Below are 19,455 nucleotides of genomic sequence, written 5' to 3'. Positions count from 1 at the left end.
CCCTATTGATCCTCTGCCTAATTCCACGAGCCAAGGTGCGAAAACGGATGCCTTGATGATGACATTTTATTACAGCAATTCGAGGATGCTGAAGGTATTACAGGTACTGCACTGCTGTGGTTTGTATCATATCTATCTAATAGACTCCAATGTGTTCATGTAAATGGAGAGTCCTCTTCACAAACTAAGGTTAATTATTGAGTTCCACAGGGTTCTGTGGTAGGAACAATTCTATTTACATTATACATGCTTCCCATAAGCCCCTTTTCGGTTTTCCCTGATGATGATGAAAAAGAAACATTTTGATCCAACACCTTCAAGGCCCTTTGGACCTCCATGTCATCCAGAGAAGAAAAGCTGAAGGGTTAAACCGCAGATTCAGTTTAAATGGCTGCAGAGAGAGCATGCTGCTCATTAAGCCGTTATAAATCTAAAAGAAAAATTCAAATAGATACCCTGAAGAAAGAAAATGTTCATTACAGCAGTTAATACAGCTAACAAAATGTCCGTGGCAGTTTAACATTTCGATAACTGTTCAATACTGACATGTGAAGTTATTTCAGTGGAAGCACAAAGACACCACAGATGATACTTATTTGCAACAGCATCAGTATCTAGTCAAGTTAATTTTTAATATCAATTAGTGTCTGAGAATTTAGTTTTTCACAGCCCTAGTTTAGCAGAGAGTTATCCGTTTCACATTCACTTTTTAATTATCATTTTAAATTGTTTTACTCTGACTTTGAAATATTTATTATTACCAGATTTATTAACTGATTTGTTGACTAAGCATTGGGAATGATGACTGGTACACTTAGACTTACTGCAACTTAAATTTATTAACTAATTTTTTTTCTTCTCTTCAGTTTTACTACTGTAATTTGAATACTGTGATAAAGCAACAGTTAGGATATGAGCATGCTTTTCTATATTGGTCACTGAGGTCGCAAAACAAGCTCCGCTAGAGTGAGATAAAAAGCTGCTAAATGCGTTCAGACATTCAGGTGCAATGAGCTAACTTCCTCCTCATAAATGACTGAAAGAAAGTGGAAAATGTCAATGGTACATCATCAAGTATTTTTAAAAATGTACAAAAGGTCACGTTTGATGAATGAAGGATGAACAATGTCCTAGAATAACAATTTTGTCCTTGTATTTTTAGAACTAGTACTTAATACCTAAGAACATTGTCAAAGCTGATTGATTAAGTTGAAAGAGCAGAACTAAAAATCAAAATCGGCTCATTAAGAGCAAAGAGCACAACTCAAAATCATTTCCCAAAACAGACCTGGGAATTTTTTCCCTTCTTTAGATTAAAACTGGTATCATGCAAACAACACTTCAATCATCACTCGATGCAGCTCAAAAATTTCTCCATTATGACATAAAGATTATCATTTTTCCACCAAACAAAACACAGAGGAACCCAGTGTTTTCACACAACAATATTGATGTATGATATTAGTATTTATTATTCCCTAGCTTACATCTCCCTATTTCCCACATTGTTTTGGACAAAGGTATTAAAAAGGTAAAATGACTAACTGTTATCGTTTGTGTAGCCCATTTTACTATTATGTCAGAATCAGAAAAATATTTTATATATACTATCAAATGAAAAATTTTCCTCTAAAAAATTTATATCAATCCATAAGTAAAAAGGTCAAGTATCAACTGTCAAAATATGTTATTTAATGTTGTTTTATATTATGTGTCTCTTAAATAGAGTTAAACACCTCTAATATATTTATATTTACTTATATCAGTTTTCATGCGTCGATAAATAAGATCTTCCATGATGCATCCCTGAAAGGTTGACTAGCACAAGACAGCTACAATATTTAAACACATAAGGGATTTTCCCTATGTTAGTTTAGTTTTGTTTAAACACTGCAAAGGTTCCAGTGATCTTCTTCAAGTGTGTATCATGTAAATATTTGTTGGAGGAAATGAATACTAGTGGATATTCCCACTAAAGGGGAAACAGTATGGTGGCATATAGAACTCCTTAAAAATGCTCACAGGAAGCCTTTTGTGATTTATTATTATACTATATGTGTACCCTGCAAACAGTTTGAAGCAGTTACCTAAAATTACATTGGATAAAAAAAAAAAAAAAAAGACTGCAGGTTCTTTGCACTTACAAGTAAATAAAAGGTACACATCGCCTAGGGAACGAGAAATTCCACTGTGATGTGATGCAAGAGCAATGAAGTCATGTTACGAGATTACAGCTCACAAATCTAAAAATAGAACTACAACAAAACAAAAGTTATTTTTATCTCAAAATTCTTATCGACTAAATGTTTCCCCTGAGAAAGGATCGAAAAAAGGAAGTTGGGCAATTAAAGCCAGGAAGCCCATGGTGTACACCAAAGGTTATGGGATATTTCCAGAACTTTATAGGTGTAATTAATCAGATCTAAAAAAAAGTCTTCTGGGAAGCACAAGCCAGATTAGATTTCCATTTTCATTAATTAATTTGATTCTACGTCTGTTTACTTACACATTACTTATTGCTTATTACTACTCCCAAATTTCCCCTTGTGGGACAATTAAAGGATTATTCTAATTACTTGTACATCTGTGATTTTTTTTTAATTTGTACTTGTAATTTGTACTACTCTTTTGTAATTTTCATGTTTGCATGTTAAAAAGGCAGAAAGCAATAATCTCACTGAAAGTCATGGCATTAAGAATAGGAGTTGTAGAACACGTTTTTGTCCATTGTTTTTACAAGAATGGTTTGCCTTTATCTGGTTTATCCAGATGAGTAACCTCAGATTTAAGAATTAAGATGGTTAACAGAAAGAGAAGGCAACTAGACATGCCTTTTTATTAAAACAGTTGCTGTTACAGAATAGATATATAATATGCTTGTCAAAAGAGCTAAAGGGCTAGTTCTGTGGTTTTATTTATGGTATGGTTTGTCTGTTAACTTATTATTAACTGTCTTTATATGCAAGGAATAGTTCTGCGTTAAATCTATGGTCTGGCAACCCTAAGTTGAATTAGTGAAGGAGATACAAGAAAAGAAAGAAGGAAATAAAAGTCCCATGATTTACTCATTTTCTCAACCATGATAAAGTGAAAGCAGCTCTTTGAACATGTTTAGAAAAAACTAATTCCACTGCAGCCAGGACACAATAATGCATTCATACTTTAAATCACTCATTATTAAATACAATAGCCATAAATGGGTGTTGGCTCCCATTTGTTGAGATTCCAGGACACAGGAAGGTCATCATTATTGCTTTTGAGGCTGATGACACACTATATTTATTTACATTAAAATTTAAACCTTTAAACCTTAAATATTAAAACTAAATAGTAATTTTGTAATAATAAAGTAGTCTTTGTAACTTTTCTTCCTTCTGTCACCTCTGCCTTAGCTGATGTAACAAAAACAAACAAATAAAACAAAAACAAAACAAAAAAACCCCAAGATGAACTGGGAGTTGCTAGTAAAAATATTGATACAATAATTTTCCATTGGTAACATCTCTCCACTGTGACTTACAAGTAAAAATAATCTTACCAATCATTCTTTAATGAGTCATTATGATGATCATTGTGAGGAGTCACCTTACTAAATGTTTTGGATGTTTTAATGTCCTGTGTGCCCATTGTTGATATTATTACATTGTCATGTTTACTTTAACAACGCACAACATTGTACTACAAACTACTGCATACTTTTAGACAATCTTTCCACCAACAGTGCTACGAAATCATGTACTCATTAAAAGTGTCCCAAATGAGGAGCAGAAAAGAAAAAAAGACAACATAAACTACTATTACTACTACTAATAATAATATTGGGATATTAAAGAGATATAGAAAAAAGATCACATTGCAGTTGAAATATATGAATTAATTATTAAAATAAACTTTCTATGGAACATTATTTTTTGCATTAATATACATTTCAATTTCAATGTGCCGCGCAGGGTTTGACTGACAGATGGTTTTCTGGGGAACTTAATGGTCATGGTAATCGCTAACACAATGCTTACTAAATATATTAGTATAACTATCATCTAATACAAGGTTTATGGCACAGCTGCACTAAATTAACAGTATTAACAATTCCCCAAATAATTTTTTATGTTTCTGTAATGGTCAATTCACCAGTATGTGCAAGCCCTTTAATCAAAATTTTTATTTTAATGCTAAAATAAAGTAAATTTTAATTGAAACATTTAACAAATTAAAAATATATATTAAACAAAATAGTCAAGCACATTGTAATGTTATGCTGTAATAATGAAATTATTGTATTTTGATTAAGATTACACACACATACTGACACACTCACTCACTTTACTCCCACCTCTGTGTAACTATGTTGGTCCATAATCATTTTCACATTGGTAAACAAGAGAACAACTATAAGGTTTCGCTGTGACCATGACCAAACCCTCCAGTTTAAATGTGGGGGACAGAGCCTTGTCACAAGTGAGAAGTTTGGTCCAAGTTGGACAATGTACATGTGAATAAGAGCAATATAAAATTTCATGGTGAATAATTGAAGTTTGCCATGGCATTACATGCACTCAAAAGCTCTGCAATTTAATATGGCCTAGGTCATAACTTTAGACTGACCAAATGTAAAGTTGATGAAATAAAATCCCTAAGAAAAGTTCACAAAGGTGTAACGAAATTGCCAAAATGGCACAGTAAAATTAAAATGTCCCACTTCCTGTTGGGTTTGGGTCACAGGTCCCATGGGCTTTTTTCTGCATCGTGGGATGTTACATTTGTGTACCAAATTTCAATCATGTAGCTCAATCTATGTGCTGGCAATACTTTCATAGGTGGTGCCATAGAGCCATTTTGCAACACCCATGCCGGAAAACAATAAAATACATAAATTTCAACCAGTTTGCCTGAAATATGTTACTCACTTCGGAGGAAGGCTGATTGGAGAGCGTGGTTTCAGTTTGTCCTCATCTTTCTTCTCCCTGGTGTCTCGAGGAGGACGCATCCTTGGCCTTTCCTTCTCATCTCGCTTCATCCGGTCCCGCTCCCATTCTTCTTTCCGCCGCATCCTCTCTTTCTCGCGCTCCCTTTCTCTCTCGCGCTCCCTTTCTCGCTGGCGCCTCTCCCTCTCGCGATGGTCTCGTTCCCTCTCTCGATCACGGTGTCGCTCCCGAGGGTCGCGATCGCGTTCACGCTCCTGCTGAGATGGGAGTTTTAAAAAACGAAAAGTGGTCCTTAACAATGCATATGTTCTGATAGAAGACACACACACACACACACACACACACACACACACACACACACATTCAAATATAATTATTCTACATTATTTTTGTTGTACTTCATCTTTCCTATCTTGTCTCTGAAGAATATACAATTAATGTTTTACAGTAATTGCATACCATTTCAAATTATAGTGTAAAGTAACAGCATGATAACAGATCACACTTGACAGTATGAATGATTCCTTTTTACTATAGGGAGGCTACTGACCTCACTGTGGCCCTTCAAACAAAAAAAGTTTGAGATTACTTTAGTTGAAGCGAAGCTGTGACTAAAGAGACATTTGCATGATCAGATACAAAATTCAGGCCATTGCCAATGGTAACATTTTGCGCAGCCCTCCATGGAAAGAAATGTCTAATAAGGCAGCAAAAAACAAAACGGTCTGTGAAAGAGATATACTTTGACACACTCTTAGCTGGCCTCATAGGCCACATAACAAACTAGAAATGACCACCAATGGCACTGCAGCCACACCTGAGGTAAACAGTGCAATCCAGAAGACCAAACTACAAGTGTCTGGCTCTGCTTGTATCGTGGGGTGGATACTCACACTGTAGTGATAAGGAAGAGGAGCTTCAGTGTACTGCACTCTAAAATTTTCATATTGACCACCTCGCCACAGGGCTTCCATTTCATAGTCATAGTATGGGTCAGCATATGGATCTCTGCAGGAGGAAGAAAGAAAGTTAAAAAACTTTACAGAATTTAATATGCCAAACTTTTATGAATGATTTTGCTTCCATGAGCAATAATTTCATCCGCTACTACTTCTTTCCACTGGTCCCTTTTGGGGTAGCAGATCAGCTACCTTGAGCTCACCCTATCCTAATTCAATTCAATTTTAATAACATAGCACCAAGAGGATGCTATACATTTTGGTCTATAAATTGATTCCATGATTTCTTTTTTTTAACTCCAATTGCTTATTTGTACTATGCTTTCATTTCAGACTGAAATCAAACATCAAACTGCATAATTTTCAATAAAAAACACACTGGAAAAAATTGGAGTGTCCTAAACCTTTTGACCGATAGTTCACACTCAGACTGGTGACTTGTAGTTCCTAGTTTTTTTTAAAACTGGAATGGGAGGCAGAGCCTTCAGCTTTCAGGGCCCCTATTCTGTGAAACTAGGTCCCATTTGGGTTAAAGACACCCTCCCTACTGTCAAGAACTTCCTTATGTATAAAGCTTATAGTTGGGGCTGAATCAGGTGACCCTGAATCCTCTTTTAGTTATGCTGCAATAGTCTTAGGCTGCTGGGGGATTCCCATGATACACTAAGTATTCCTCCTTCATTCACCCTTTTACTCACATTGTATTTCATCATCATCATCACCTTTATTTATAAAGCACTTTAAAACAACCACAGCTAATACAAAGTGCTGTACATTGGAACTATATAATAAAATTACATAAGATATAAATAAAAGCCGAATAAAGGAAAAAGTAAAATAATTAATTAAATAACTCACGGAGGTTAAAAGCCAAAGAATAAAAGTGGGTTTTAAGACGTGATTTAAAAGTGGACAGTGAAGGACCCTCTCTAACGTGCAAGGGCAAACTATTCCATGATTTAGGACCCACAATAGGAAAGCCTCTGTCCCCTTGAGCTGGTCAGCTGACCTGAGAGACCGACAGGGTGTGTGGGGATGAAGAAGCTCACACAGGTTAGGTGGGGCAAGATTGTGAAAGCATTTAAAAACAAACATAAGAATTTTAAAATGAACTCTAAAAGACACAGGCAGCCAGTGCAGAGAGGGGTTATATGCTCTCTTTTACGAGTTCCTGTTAGGAGTAATGCAGCAGCATTTTGAACCAGCTGCAGATGTGAGAGCAACGACTGATCGATCCCCACATAAAGTGAGTTACAGTAGTCCAGACAGGAAGAAATAAAAGCATGGATCACTGTTTCAAGGTGCTGCCTAGACAGAAAAGATTTCACTCTTGCCAGTTGCCTTAAATGATAAAAACTGGACTTTTTATACACAACCCTGTATTTAATCAACAGCCCTGGTTCTGCTGGAACTTTCTTCCTGCTAAAAGTGAGTTTTTCCTTCTCACTGTCACCAAAGGATTTTGTTTGTTGTGGTTTTCTCTACTATTGTAGGGCCTTTACATTGCAAAATAAAGCGCACTAAGGTGACTTGTTGTGATTTGACGCTATTGACGTGAATACTGTTTCTACACAAGTATTCAAAGAAGGCATGACCTACTGTGACAAATTCATTAAAACCATTACAAATCTGCTCAGTTGACTAGTGATAATATAGATTTTGAAACATATTCAAACTGAAACTGGTTTGAAAGCTCTGTGTTATGAGTTTTATTAAACTTACCCATATATGGGATCTCTGAAGTCCATTTCACTAAAAAGGAGAAGCAGATCAGCATCAACAGAAAATATTATGATGTGTGTACTAGGAAATAGTGGTGTTTATAGTTAACGGTAAACTGGTACGAGTTTTGCTGTCTTGACAGCTACACTATATTACCAAAAGTGTTCCCTCGTCTGTCTTCAGACATATGAACTTGAGCAGCATCCCATTCCTAATTCACAGGGTTTAATATCATGTAGTCTCCCCCCCGCCTCTATAACAGCTTCAGCTCTTCTGGGAAGCCTTTCACAAGGTTTAGGAGTGTGTTTATTCTTCCAGAAGGGAATTTGTGAGGTCAGAGACTGATGGTGGATGAGAAGGTCTGGCTCACAGTATCTGCTCTAATTCAGACCTTCTCATCCACCATCAGTCTCTGACCTCACTAATTCATTCCAATAGGTTGAATTAGAGCAGATAGGTTTAAGTCAGGACTCTGTGCAGGACAGTCAATTTCTTCCATGCCAAACTCACCTATCTAGGTCTTTATGGACCTTGCTTTGTGCACTAGTGTGCAGTCATGTTAGAACAGGAAGGGACCTTCCCTTTGGGAGCATGAATTTATCAAATTGACTACCACTTCGTGGCTGACTTGCTTTTGTTTCCAATCACCTCCACTTTGTTATCATACCACTTATAGCTCACTGTGGAATATTCAGTAGCAATGAAATTTCACAATTGGACTTGTTGCACAAGTAGCATCCTATTACGGTACCACATGTGAATTCACTGAGTTAAGATGAACCATTGTTTCACAAATGTTTGTAGAAGCAGCCTGCATGACTGGGTGCTTGTTTTTATACACCTCTGGCCATGAAATTGATTAGAACACCTGAATTCAACAATTTGGATGGTTGAATAAATACCTTTGGCAATATAGAGTATATTATGAGCACAAGATAAGAAAAAACAGCCAGTAGTCAGGGTTTCAGGATAACTTTAGGAACTTTCTGAAAAAGTATAATCAAATACACCAATATCTCAAATCCCTGTTGGGATGGGACTTGTGGCCTATGGAGGTGGGCTCAGGTGTAATCAGAGCAACATTTGACTTTCTGTTTATCACCTGTTTTTCTATCGACATCAACAAGCCTAACATTCCAGCTAAACTTCAGGGGGGTTCTATTTGAGACTTATGCTTTGTGTGAATGTTACTGTCATGTGGGCTACTTTTAGGTGTTGACAGAAACTACATGAAGTGAGTAAGTCATACTCTCTGATAACACGGTAGCTGCGTTCTCTGAAGAAATCATTTTCTTTGTCAAACTCTCTCTCATCCTCTCCAATCGTCACATTAAACCGTTTCTCCTCAAAGTCAGGCTCCTGCTCCTTACGAATGGTGGCCTTCTTCAGCACCTGTGAGATCCAAACAAATACAGAACAATCTGAAATACTGACAATCTGTGATTGATGTCATCAATTAGCCCACATTACACACAAAGTTTTATCATGACAGGAATATCGGTGAGACTATGTTCCAAGTTCAGTATGTCTAATACTATGAATGGCTTGCTGAAACTGGTCAGTTCAGAAGTTAGGTACCCCCTTGTAAGTAAAATAATTACTGTCAAAAGTGTCTGTGAAGGTTCTCAGTCATCCAGGTCATCGTAGTCAAAGGAGCTTGCAAAGAAAAGCGTCTGGACTTCTTTAAGTTGCTTGAGGACGTTTCACCTCTCATCCGAGAAGCTTCTTCAGTTCTAAGGTCAAATGGTGGAGAGTCCCAGATTTAAACCTAGTGGGAGTATCCCCCCAAAGAGGGACAAAAAGACCCCCTGATGATCCTCTAATCGCCTGAGCCAAGGTGTGAAAATGGGTGTGGGTCCTAATCAGCCAGGGTTTTGGGTGAGCTCATTGTGAAACCTGGCCCCACCTTATCATGCGATTTCCTGAGGTCAGATGGCCCAGGATGTGAGTGGGCGTTAAGGCGTCTGGGGAGGGAACTCAAAACTGGATTATAGATGGCAGACAGTTGGTGTCGTAAACCACCGCCTCTGTTCAAAGATGGTCGCTCACAGAGGACATAGATGGCTTCTTTCACTCCTCTTTCAAACCATCTGTCCCCTCTGTCCAAAATGTGAACATTGGCATCCTCGAAAGAGTGACCTTTGTCCTTAAGATGGACAGCGGAGTCTTGTCCTGTGGAGGAATGCCCAGACCTCTACATTGGAGAGACCAAACAGCCACTTCACAAGCGTATGGCCCAACATAGAAGAGCCACCTCCACAGGACAAGACTGCCAATGTTCACATTTTGGACAGAGAGGACAGATGGTTTGAAAGAGGAGTGAAAGAAGCCATCTATGTCCACTGTGAGCGGCCATCTTTGAACAGAGGCGGTGGTTTACGACACCAACTGTCTGCCATCTATAATCCAGTTTTGAGTTCCCTCCCCAGACGCCTTAACGCCCACTCACATGCTGGGCCATCTGACCTCAGGAAATCGCATGATAAGGTGGGGCCAGGTTTCACAATGAGCTCACCCGAAACCCTGGCTGACTGGGACCCACACCCATTTTCACACCTTGGCTCAGGCGATTAGAGGATCATCAGGGAGTCCTTTTGTCCCTCTGTGGGGGGATACTCCCACTAGGTTTAAATCTGGGACTCCCCACCATTTGACCTTAGAACTGAAGAAGCTTCTCGGATGAGAGGTGAAACGTCTTCAAACAACTTAAAGAAGTCCAGACGCTTTTCTTTGCAAGCTCCTTTGATTACTGTCAAAAGTCTGTTGATGTTCTTTTCTCTCCAGAAACAAAAAGAGCTTGTTTCAACAGGACTGCTTATATAGTGCACCTATTTTTGTCCAAAATGATGTTAACATCTATGCAAACTAATTTCCAATACTTGACCCCGCAAGTGATTTTCCCTTTTAACTTCACTCTCTCATGCTCAGCGGGATACGTGGTAAAAACCTTACATTTCATTTACAGTAATGTTGTCATAAACTTGACTATTATTCATTATTAATATGATTGCACCCATCTTGTTAATTTCACTCTACATGAAAATGTGAGACTCACTATGCAAGAATTTTGTTCACACATTTAAGTTCAGTGTGAGTGTCTTCACTTTCACACTTGTAACTCAAAACTGGCATCTGAGCAAATTATCATTTTATTTTTTTTTTGCTTAAGCTTCAACTTTTAACAAACACCTTGTTGGCAAAATGCAAGAGATCAAAACACATTTGGTTAACAAATTAGGCTTTATAAATGTTTACCAGGCTAAAGGGTAAGGCTTTCCAAGCTGCCTACAGGAAAATACAATAAATTCTATTTGTAAGCATTTGCTTGGAATGCCGTTAAACATTCTATAATGGCAGGTAGTTAACACACACACACACACACCGCAGTGTGATTGGCATTCCATTTGGCGGAAGCTCAATTTAGTTTCCAGTGACAAGCAGTGGAACTGTTTACCTCTTTAGCATGGCGCAGTCCTCTCTCCCAGGCACTCTCCACAGGAGGTTCCACTGGAGGTGGTGGTGGAGGCAGTTCCTCCACAGCAGGAGCAGCCTGAAACAGCGAAGAATCATTAATTTATCTTACTTGCAGAGAGATACAGAAGAAGCCTGATGAGATTCTCAGCAGAATTCAAGCTAGTGCAGAATTCACAACATTGATTCACGTCCTACAATACAAAAAAAACATGATAGATGGGTCTTAGCAGTACTAAGTACAGTCACTGTAACAGAGGCACACATACCCAAGGATTATTGGGTATGAGTGGGTGTGGTCCTCCAGGAGGTGCCCCATTAGGTGAGAAGAGGTCTGGCTTACTGATGAGGGAATAGTTTCCTTTGTCATTGACTCCAGGGTGGATAAAGCGACAATTCATTCCCCAGGTACAATTTCCTGAAGAAGGCACAACAATATTTATTATTTATTACTGTAACTTTGCTTGAGGTTTGCAGAGATTTTTTTAAGTATTATATGTCAACATTGATACTCTTGAATTCAGACACCAATATGAGAGAAAGATTCTTTAAGAAATGCTTCCGATAGTATTCCATTTTGTTAATCTGACCAGTATTCTGTTATTTATGTTAGGAAGTATGTTGTGGGATGGGCTACTGTTCAGTTCAAAAGATAAATTACAAATCTTTATTATCATCTTGCAGCAAATTAAGGTGATACTCAATCTATGTGAAACTTTAAAAATGAGACAAAAATTTTGCAGTCACAGATATAATGGCTCAACAGTTTCACTTAAAAGTTTCTTGTTTTCAAAGTTTCTTATTAAGTACATGACTCTCTAAAAGCAGAGGGGAAAACTTAAAGCTGAATAAAGTTTAAAGTTCAATAGCTCCCTCTACTGTAGATAAACTGAAATAATCAGACAGATATTCTTAATACATTAAAAAAGCTAAAAAGTTTGTGGGAGTTGACAATTTCTCACAGCTGGTACTGTCACATGGCAACAGCCATTAATCTTTTGGAGACTGTCACTGTCACTAAAGATGTCACTTTAAAAACTCATCTGTGTAGACTATGCCAGAGGAAAAACAGAGTTTAGGGTGTTTTCTTGAAGTTTAAAACAATGATTTACTATGATCAGATGTAGGAATACTTTGTTACTGTTCTTAACTAGAAGTTTCTGGTATGTGTACTTCAAGTATTTATTTTTCTGAAAATGTACTCCCTATGTTTTACACAAACATAGGTAACTTTCTACTTTTTAAATTTTCATAGCAAGCTTGTTTTGCCTGAAGTTTTAATTACTATTATCATCGTGTTGATGCATATTGTCCAAAAATCAAACCAATCTGAGTCTGAATGAAGGAAAGAGCAAAACATTAAAAGAAAATTCTGATAAATCCAGGATATATCACATACAATGACATGAAAGATTCAAACAGATATAGTTTATGCATAATTTATAGAGCTATAATCAGGGGTCAAAGTGGGTTGCAATGGCGTTTGTGGTCACGCAGCTTCAGCGAGTCTGTTAACTAAAAGGTACAGTTGTTGTATTTATGGAGAGAAAAAGTGTGTGAAATAACTTCTCACCCTGGTAAAGAAAGATGTTGTTTTTTTTAAGAAAAACAAAAAAACCTTTGAATTCTCTGCAGTTTAGTGCTGGAAAAACACGTGATCTTATGAAGAAAGCTCATGAAATATTGTCACATGATGAATTCAGTTGTATAAATCCACAAAGAACAATGAGCATCAGAGCAGCAGTAAGCACTAAGAAAATTTCTTTAAACTCACAAAAGAAATTATGATGAGTTGTGATTCTTTTCCCCCCACACCAAGCCATTAAAGCTGATCTTAAGGTTTCCACATTGGCAGAATCACACTTTAACCCCAGACTGCACTCATTGCTCTGTTTAAGTTGCGGCAGAGTCACCCTTTACAATGTCGGCAATAGCAAATAGCAGTTTTTGAAAAGCTAATATTATTTCATTGTTACATCAATATAGCACAAAGTAGAGATAGCTTAGCAGAAAAATAGCTAGTGTAAATGTCCGCCAAATAACCATTTTACTTTCTTACTTTGAGTAGATTTAACTGAACTTTTTCACTTTTACTTAAGTTAAAAAAACAAAAAGTATAGTAGTGCCAAATATACATTCTATTTTTTTTTTTTAGAAATAGGATATGGCATTGCTCAGAGAAAGAATTACAAAATGTACATCTTGATCATAGCTACATATATGACCTCAAACAGATTTTATGTGGTACACGGCGCTCAAAAATCTGTCAAGAAAATGTTTTATTACGACTTTGGTAAGCTACAAAGCCGCACCACTTGATTGATCAGGAGTCTCGCGGAGTAATCTGGGTCCAACACTCTGTCCGCTTCAGGTCCCAAAGTCAAACGAACACTGCGGCATCACTGAGACTTAAAAGCTGTCTAAATTCTTTCATCTTTAATAAAATGATCGGGTTGCTGCTTTACCATGTGTAACAATTAAGTTTAACATCCAGGCATCCATGAAAACAGAATTTATTAAATTTAACAGAGTTAGAAGTTAGCAGGAAGTTAGCGCACTAGTTTCCACCTAAACATGACAGACCGTGTTCTGACTGAGAGATTTCTGAAAAAATTAAAACGTACAGCTCTGCTGTCACTTCCAACATAAAGAAGACAGAAAACTAAACAGCAGTGACGTTTGTAGGGTTACTGGAGATGGACTAGCTAGTACATAATGATTTGCTACGTGATGGATAGCCACACATCTATGTTAGCATAACATAAACACATACACTAACTTTTTTCCACTCCATAAAAGTTAACATCAGGGTTCCTTATTGTTAGGGACAAATTCAATTGCATGGCAGGATGCTGTAAACGTACCAAACTTCAGTCAGGAGAACAACTGAGATAATCTATCCACAATGTGAAGTTAGTAATTAATATACTGAAACAACATGAGAATAGAGCAGCTGCGAGAGAATTCAACATTAATGAATGAATGGTAAGGAAGTGGAGGAAGCAAGAAGAACGAGTTGAGTAAAGTTTGAATTATCTGACTGTTTTGTTTCGCTTAATGCACCTTATAATCCTGTGCACCTTATGTATGAAAACAGACGCGTTCATCGACAGTGCACCATATAATCCAGTGCACATATGGTCCAAAAAATATGGTACACCAATAATCAGGACAAATGGTGAATAATCTATACCAGGGGTGTCCAACTCCAGGCCTCGAGGACCGGTGTCCTGCTGGTTTTAGATGTGTCCTTGATCCAACAAAGCTGATTTAAATGGCTAAATTACCTCCTCAACATGTCTTGACGTTCTCCATAGGCCTGGTAATGACTGAATCATTGTAATGGTAATAATCATTTGAGTGAGGTGTGTTGATCCAGGGTGATGTCTAAAACCTGGAGGACACTGGCCTTTGAGGCCTGGATTTGGACCAATGATAAATGCTTTATCATTTGATATAACTGATCATTACATGGATGAAGAAAACTGTTCAGACATTATGTAAGTTGTGTTCAATTAAAGCACACTGATAAGCTAGGTTCTAATTAAAATACTTTTTTAAAATACATGCCAACAAGGTATACAACAAGAGACTGTTTAGTCTAGTTAGTCCAAATATTTTTCCTCATTTAGTCAACTAAGAAATTAGTCTCCAGGAACATCTCTAATGGGAAAAGAAAAGTATGAGGAAGAAGAGAAAGAGCCCATACCATACCATAAGTGTCAAATCACAAAAACAGTTGACTCAAGGCTCATTATATTGTAAGGTAAAGGACTTTACAATAATATAGAGAAAACCGCAACAAACAAATGGCCCCCTATGAGCAAGCAGTTGGCAACAGTGGGAAAGAAAAAAAACTCCCTTTTAACAGGAAGAAACATCAGACAGAACTACAATGCAACTGGCTGGGGTTGATGGGAGGAAGACAAGATAAAAAAAAAAACACACTATGGAAGAGAGTCAGAGAATATGATAATGATCGGTGTATAAACACATCACGAATGAAAAAGGTGAGTGACAAAGAAATACTTACAGCCTGTCTATTGCAGTATGACTAAGAGAGGATTCAGGGTCACCTGAAGTCACTCCAGCGCTAACTATATGCTCTATCAAAAATGGTAGTACTGCTTTGAGTAGTCTTGAAGGATTTAGATCTAACGGATGCCTTGATGGTTTGGAGGAAATGATTACAATCAGAGAAAATAATTTTAAATTTCACTAGTATTGTACGTAGCTGTATATAATCATACATTGAAGTCCTAACATTCATTAATGCTTTAATCTTAAATATGATCAACCTATCTCTATTAATTGGCTACGTAACACAGGCCTTCAAGCTGGCAGTAATTAAACCGTTACTTAAAAAGCCATCTCTTAACCCAACTGTCTTAGCTAATTAAAGGCCAATCTCCAATCTTCCTTTTCTCTCAAAAATTCTTGAAAGAGTAGTTGTTAAACTGATCATCTGCCGAGTAAAGATTTATTTGGAGAGTTTCAGTAAGAACTTATCACAGTACACAAACCTTTAGTGAGGTTACAAATTAGGGGTGGGCGACATATATATATATATCTCGAATATATTCAATGTATTGTGAGTTTTCCATGTATGATGGTTATGATGGCTTTATCATAACCATAGAGTATAAACTGCCATGGCAATATCAAGCCGTCTGCATGTAATTTACTGTGAGTTTTTTCCTCCTGCGTACTGCAAGTGCATCATCAGCACCACCACGAATTTAGTCCACCAGCTGAAAAGTCATCCACTGCTAAATAAAGAGGGTTTAAAACTCTGCATGAACCAGCTGTGATAACTGTGACTGTTCTTGGTCAGTCGTTTTTATAGTCACTGTCTAGACTGTTGTTTCTGTAATTTGAAGTCATCACATTTTTTATTTTGCAATTGTTATACATTTTAAGTACACAAAAGCACTTTTATAATGTCAGTTGTTTTATATTAAATTTTGTCTCGTGAATTCTTGCTTGATATCATTTTTTGTTGGTATGATCTTTTGTTTGTTAAAGATCTGGTATTGAACAAAGAAAGAGACTTACTGTGGCAGTATTATCATTCATGAAAAACCTCTGTGTGCAACAGATGGTTTTTGTATTCAAAGTAGAAGAAAAATATTGAATGAGTATACCAGTGCAATTTTAGGGACTATATGGTTTAAAGTAAAATTTGTTTTCTTATAGTACACTATCACACCAATGAAAACTTCATCCTCAGACTGCTGACTTACTTGTGGATATTTAAAAGTACTATGGGAGGCAGAAACCTTCAACTTTTAGGGTCCTCTTCTATGGAAAAAAGGTCCCAGTTTGGATTCAGGAAAAAAACACCCTCTCTACTTTTAAGATTAGGCTTAAGACTTTCTGTTCTGACAAATCATACAGGTAGGGCTGAATCAGATGACCCTGAATCCACCTTTAGTTATGCTCCAATAAACATAGGCTGCTGGGGGCTTCCCATGATGCATTGAGCTTTTCTCCTTTTCTCACCCCTTTTCACATAACGTGTTTAGACTCTGTATTTTCACTTTTTTCCACAGCATGTCTTTTGTCTCATCTTCCTCCCGTCACCCCCAATCTATCGCGGCAGATGGCTGCACCTCCCTGAGCCTGGTTAAAACAGGCTCAGGCTCAAAACTTCTTGTTAAAACAGAGTTTTTCCTTTCCACTGTTACCAAAGTACTCAGTGATAGAGTCTGATTAAAATGGTGGGTGGGCTCTCTAACATTTTGAAAGAAGCCAATTTAGCCTAGCGTTAGCCTCAACGTGCTTTGAGTCACAGTGGCTATATACAGTGCCTTGAAAAACTATTTGCCCTTTTGAAATTTCTTAGATTTTTTTTTCTTTGCATATTTTTCACACAGAAATGTTTCCGATCAAACAAATTTTGATATTAGAAAATGATTCCAAATAAATACAATCCAAGTAAATAGAAAAAATGTCATTTTTAAAACAATATTTATTAGAGGAAAAAAGCTATCAAATACAGTGGTCCCTCGTTTATCGTGGGACTTACATTCTAAAAATAACCCGCGATAGGTGAAATCCGTGAAGTAGCCAACTTTATTTTTTACAATTATTATAGATGTTTTAAGGCTATTAAACCCCACACTACACACTTTATACACTTTTCTCAGACAGGCATGAACATTTTCTCGCTTTTCTCTCTTATTTAAACACTCTCAAAGTTCAAACCTTCGTAGAAAAATAAGTCCAGTATTATAGAATGAAACCAAAGGCACCTGCGGTTGCCTTTGACGATGCAAAATGTTTTGTCGACATTGTTGTGTTTGTTGGGAGAAAACTTACTAACATACAGTACAGCACTTCAGAGTCACACTGCTAGCAATCGAAGATTTATGTGAACAAGATTGATTGACAGTGGTCTACAGCCAATCAGGACGCAGAACACAATGTGCTGCAAAAATAATTTTAAAAAGCACGCAAAATTGCACCCAAAAAAAATCCGCAAACCAGCAAAAGGTGAAGCAGTTATAGCAGGGGACCACTGTATATCAATGTATATGCCCCACGTGAAAAAGTAAAAAGGATGAAGGTAAATACTTTACTATGACCCTTCATCTGCTGTTCACCACCTACCTTTAATGAAAAACCTGCAGATGGGACGTGGTCGGATCTTCCTGTCTGAAGGATCTTTGACCTCCCCCTCCTCCAGATCATCATCCTGTATACACATACACAAGCCAAATCATGACACGTCACAACACATCACTGTATCCAGACTATTGTTGTGAAGTGTGTGTTATTTGTATTTCAAGTGCAAAGTAGAAAATATTTTAAATGTCTAATGAGGAACAATCACTGGGGATGAGTTTAAAAAAAAAAAGATTTCCCAATTTAAATCAAAATTTAATTTGAATAATCCGATATCGATCAAATCCTGCAATCAATTTTTTTAAATTAATGTATTTTGCCAGAAATATCAGAATCTCAGCTAAAAGCTCACAAAACTATTTCAACAACCACCAAAGAGCTAAAAGAGAAAAAAATTAAAGAGCAGATAGACAGATTCTACACAAAGATGTAAACACACGGCTTGTTCACTCGATGGCACGAGTGCTGAAAGCCAACATCTCATCACAGAATCCAAAAATGCAGGTTTCGTCACTGCGAACTCTGAATTTTGCAGCATATTTTCAAGAGGGTTATGTGCTATAAAAGATCAGGCCAGTAAAAACTCCTTTATATTTTTCTGGGTTTTAGCCTCAGTTACTTTGACACAAAGGCATCTGCTGTGATGCTTACACCTCTGATGAAGTCTCACAAGTGTCAGCATTGTTTTTATACCTAGATGGTTTACACCAAGTTTGTAATTGCAGAGAAATAGTCAATTCACTTTGGGCATGTCATTTTCCAGCAGGAACCCCAGAAAACCCCCTGGGGCTTTACGGATTAAATAATAAGTCCATGACTGTAACTGCTTTAGGATCCGTTTTCCTAATTTGGAAATAAATATATTTTATTTACAAGGTTTAGAGGGTTCTTTCAAAAGTACATATCCAAGATAAATTATCATAATTATAATATTTCTGACTGAGTCAAAAACAGAATTGAATCGAACCGGGGCCTTGTGAATCAGAATTGAATCAGTTAATGAAATCAGTGAAAATACCCAGCCCTAACAATCACTAGTGTGTGACATTCTGCTGATCCAGGCAGTTATAAGATAAAGACTTTTAGTGCCCATTCTGCCTCTCCACTAGAGGCAGAACATGACATCACTTGGCTGGTTGGTACTAACAGACTTGTTAGCCCAGTCTGTTGACAGAACCGATAACTCAGTGGGGAAAAAGAGGACACTAAGACTAAAAAGCCGTCTAATGGTGGCCACTTTTTCACTTCTCTTTGCTGCAGCAATCAATTTTAGGTTTAAAAAAAGCCCCACAAGTACATTCTTTCCACTTTTACGCTCTGTCTTTTAGGCAGTAAGTGCCTCCTCGCTGTTGGCTAGCTAAACTGAAACAGGAAAATCCACCTGTTAGCTGTAACGTTGGGGTTTGTAGAATACGTTATGAATCAGGTACACTGACAAGTTGCATTTCAACACACTGATTTTTTTTTCTTGTCAGGTCAGGTGTACAGACCGAGAAGCGCAATCACCTGATGTCTTCATGATGTGTCCTTCGGATGCTCATTGCGCAACATGTCTAACAATCCCCGTTATATGAAACGCTGCCTTCAATTTGGAGACAGTACTAGTGCTCACTCCAAACAATGTTAGAACTTGGTTGTTTTGAAACATCAAAGCCAATTTTCCATCAAAACCTACTCAGATCAACTCATGACGACTCGACTGGTTTTCCATTATATTTCAGTACTATCTTATGTGCATGCTCGTCATCATA

The 19,455-nt window shown here is 37.3% G+C and overlaps 1 protein-coding gene across 1 annotated transcript in view; it reads right to left on the bottom strand.

The window, feature by feature from the left end:
* The window catches only part of zc3h18 (zinc finger CCCH-type containing 18), a 50,891-nt gene that overhangs the window by 26,701 nt on the left and 4,735 nt on the right, over nt 1-19,455 (bottom strand). The window contains exons 3-9 of the mRNA XM_035913893.2: nt 17,690-17,774; nt 11,347-11,495; nt 11,061-11,156; nt 8,856-8,998; nt 7,607-7,636; nt 5,819-5,933; nt 4,908-5,182 (exon numbers count right to left, since the gene is read on the bottom strand). Coding sequence (XP_035769786.2) covers nt 4,908-5,182; nt 5,819-5,933; nt 7,607-7,636; nt 8,856-8,998; nt 11,061-11,156; nt 11,347-11,495; nt 17,690-17,774 — 893 coding nt within the window. The remainder of the gene's footprint in view (nt 1-4,907; nt 5,183-5,818; nt 5,934-7,606; nt 7,637-8,855; nt 8,999-11,060; nt 11,157-11,346; nt 11,496-17,689; nt 17,775-19,455) is intronic.

Source organism: Neolamprologus brichardi, chromosome 7, assembly GCF_056152115.1.
Source record: "Neolamprologus brichardi isolate AB-2024 chromosome 7, ASM5615211v1, whole genome shotgun sequence".
NCBI lineage: Eukaryota > Metazoa > Chordata > Actinopteri > Cichliformes > Cichlidae > Neolamprologus > Neolamprologus brichardi.
This window is presented reverse-complemented; position numbering and strand designations above follow the sequence as displayed.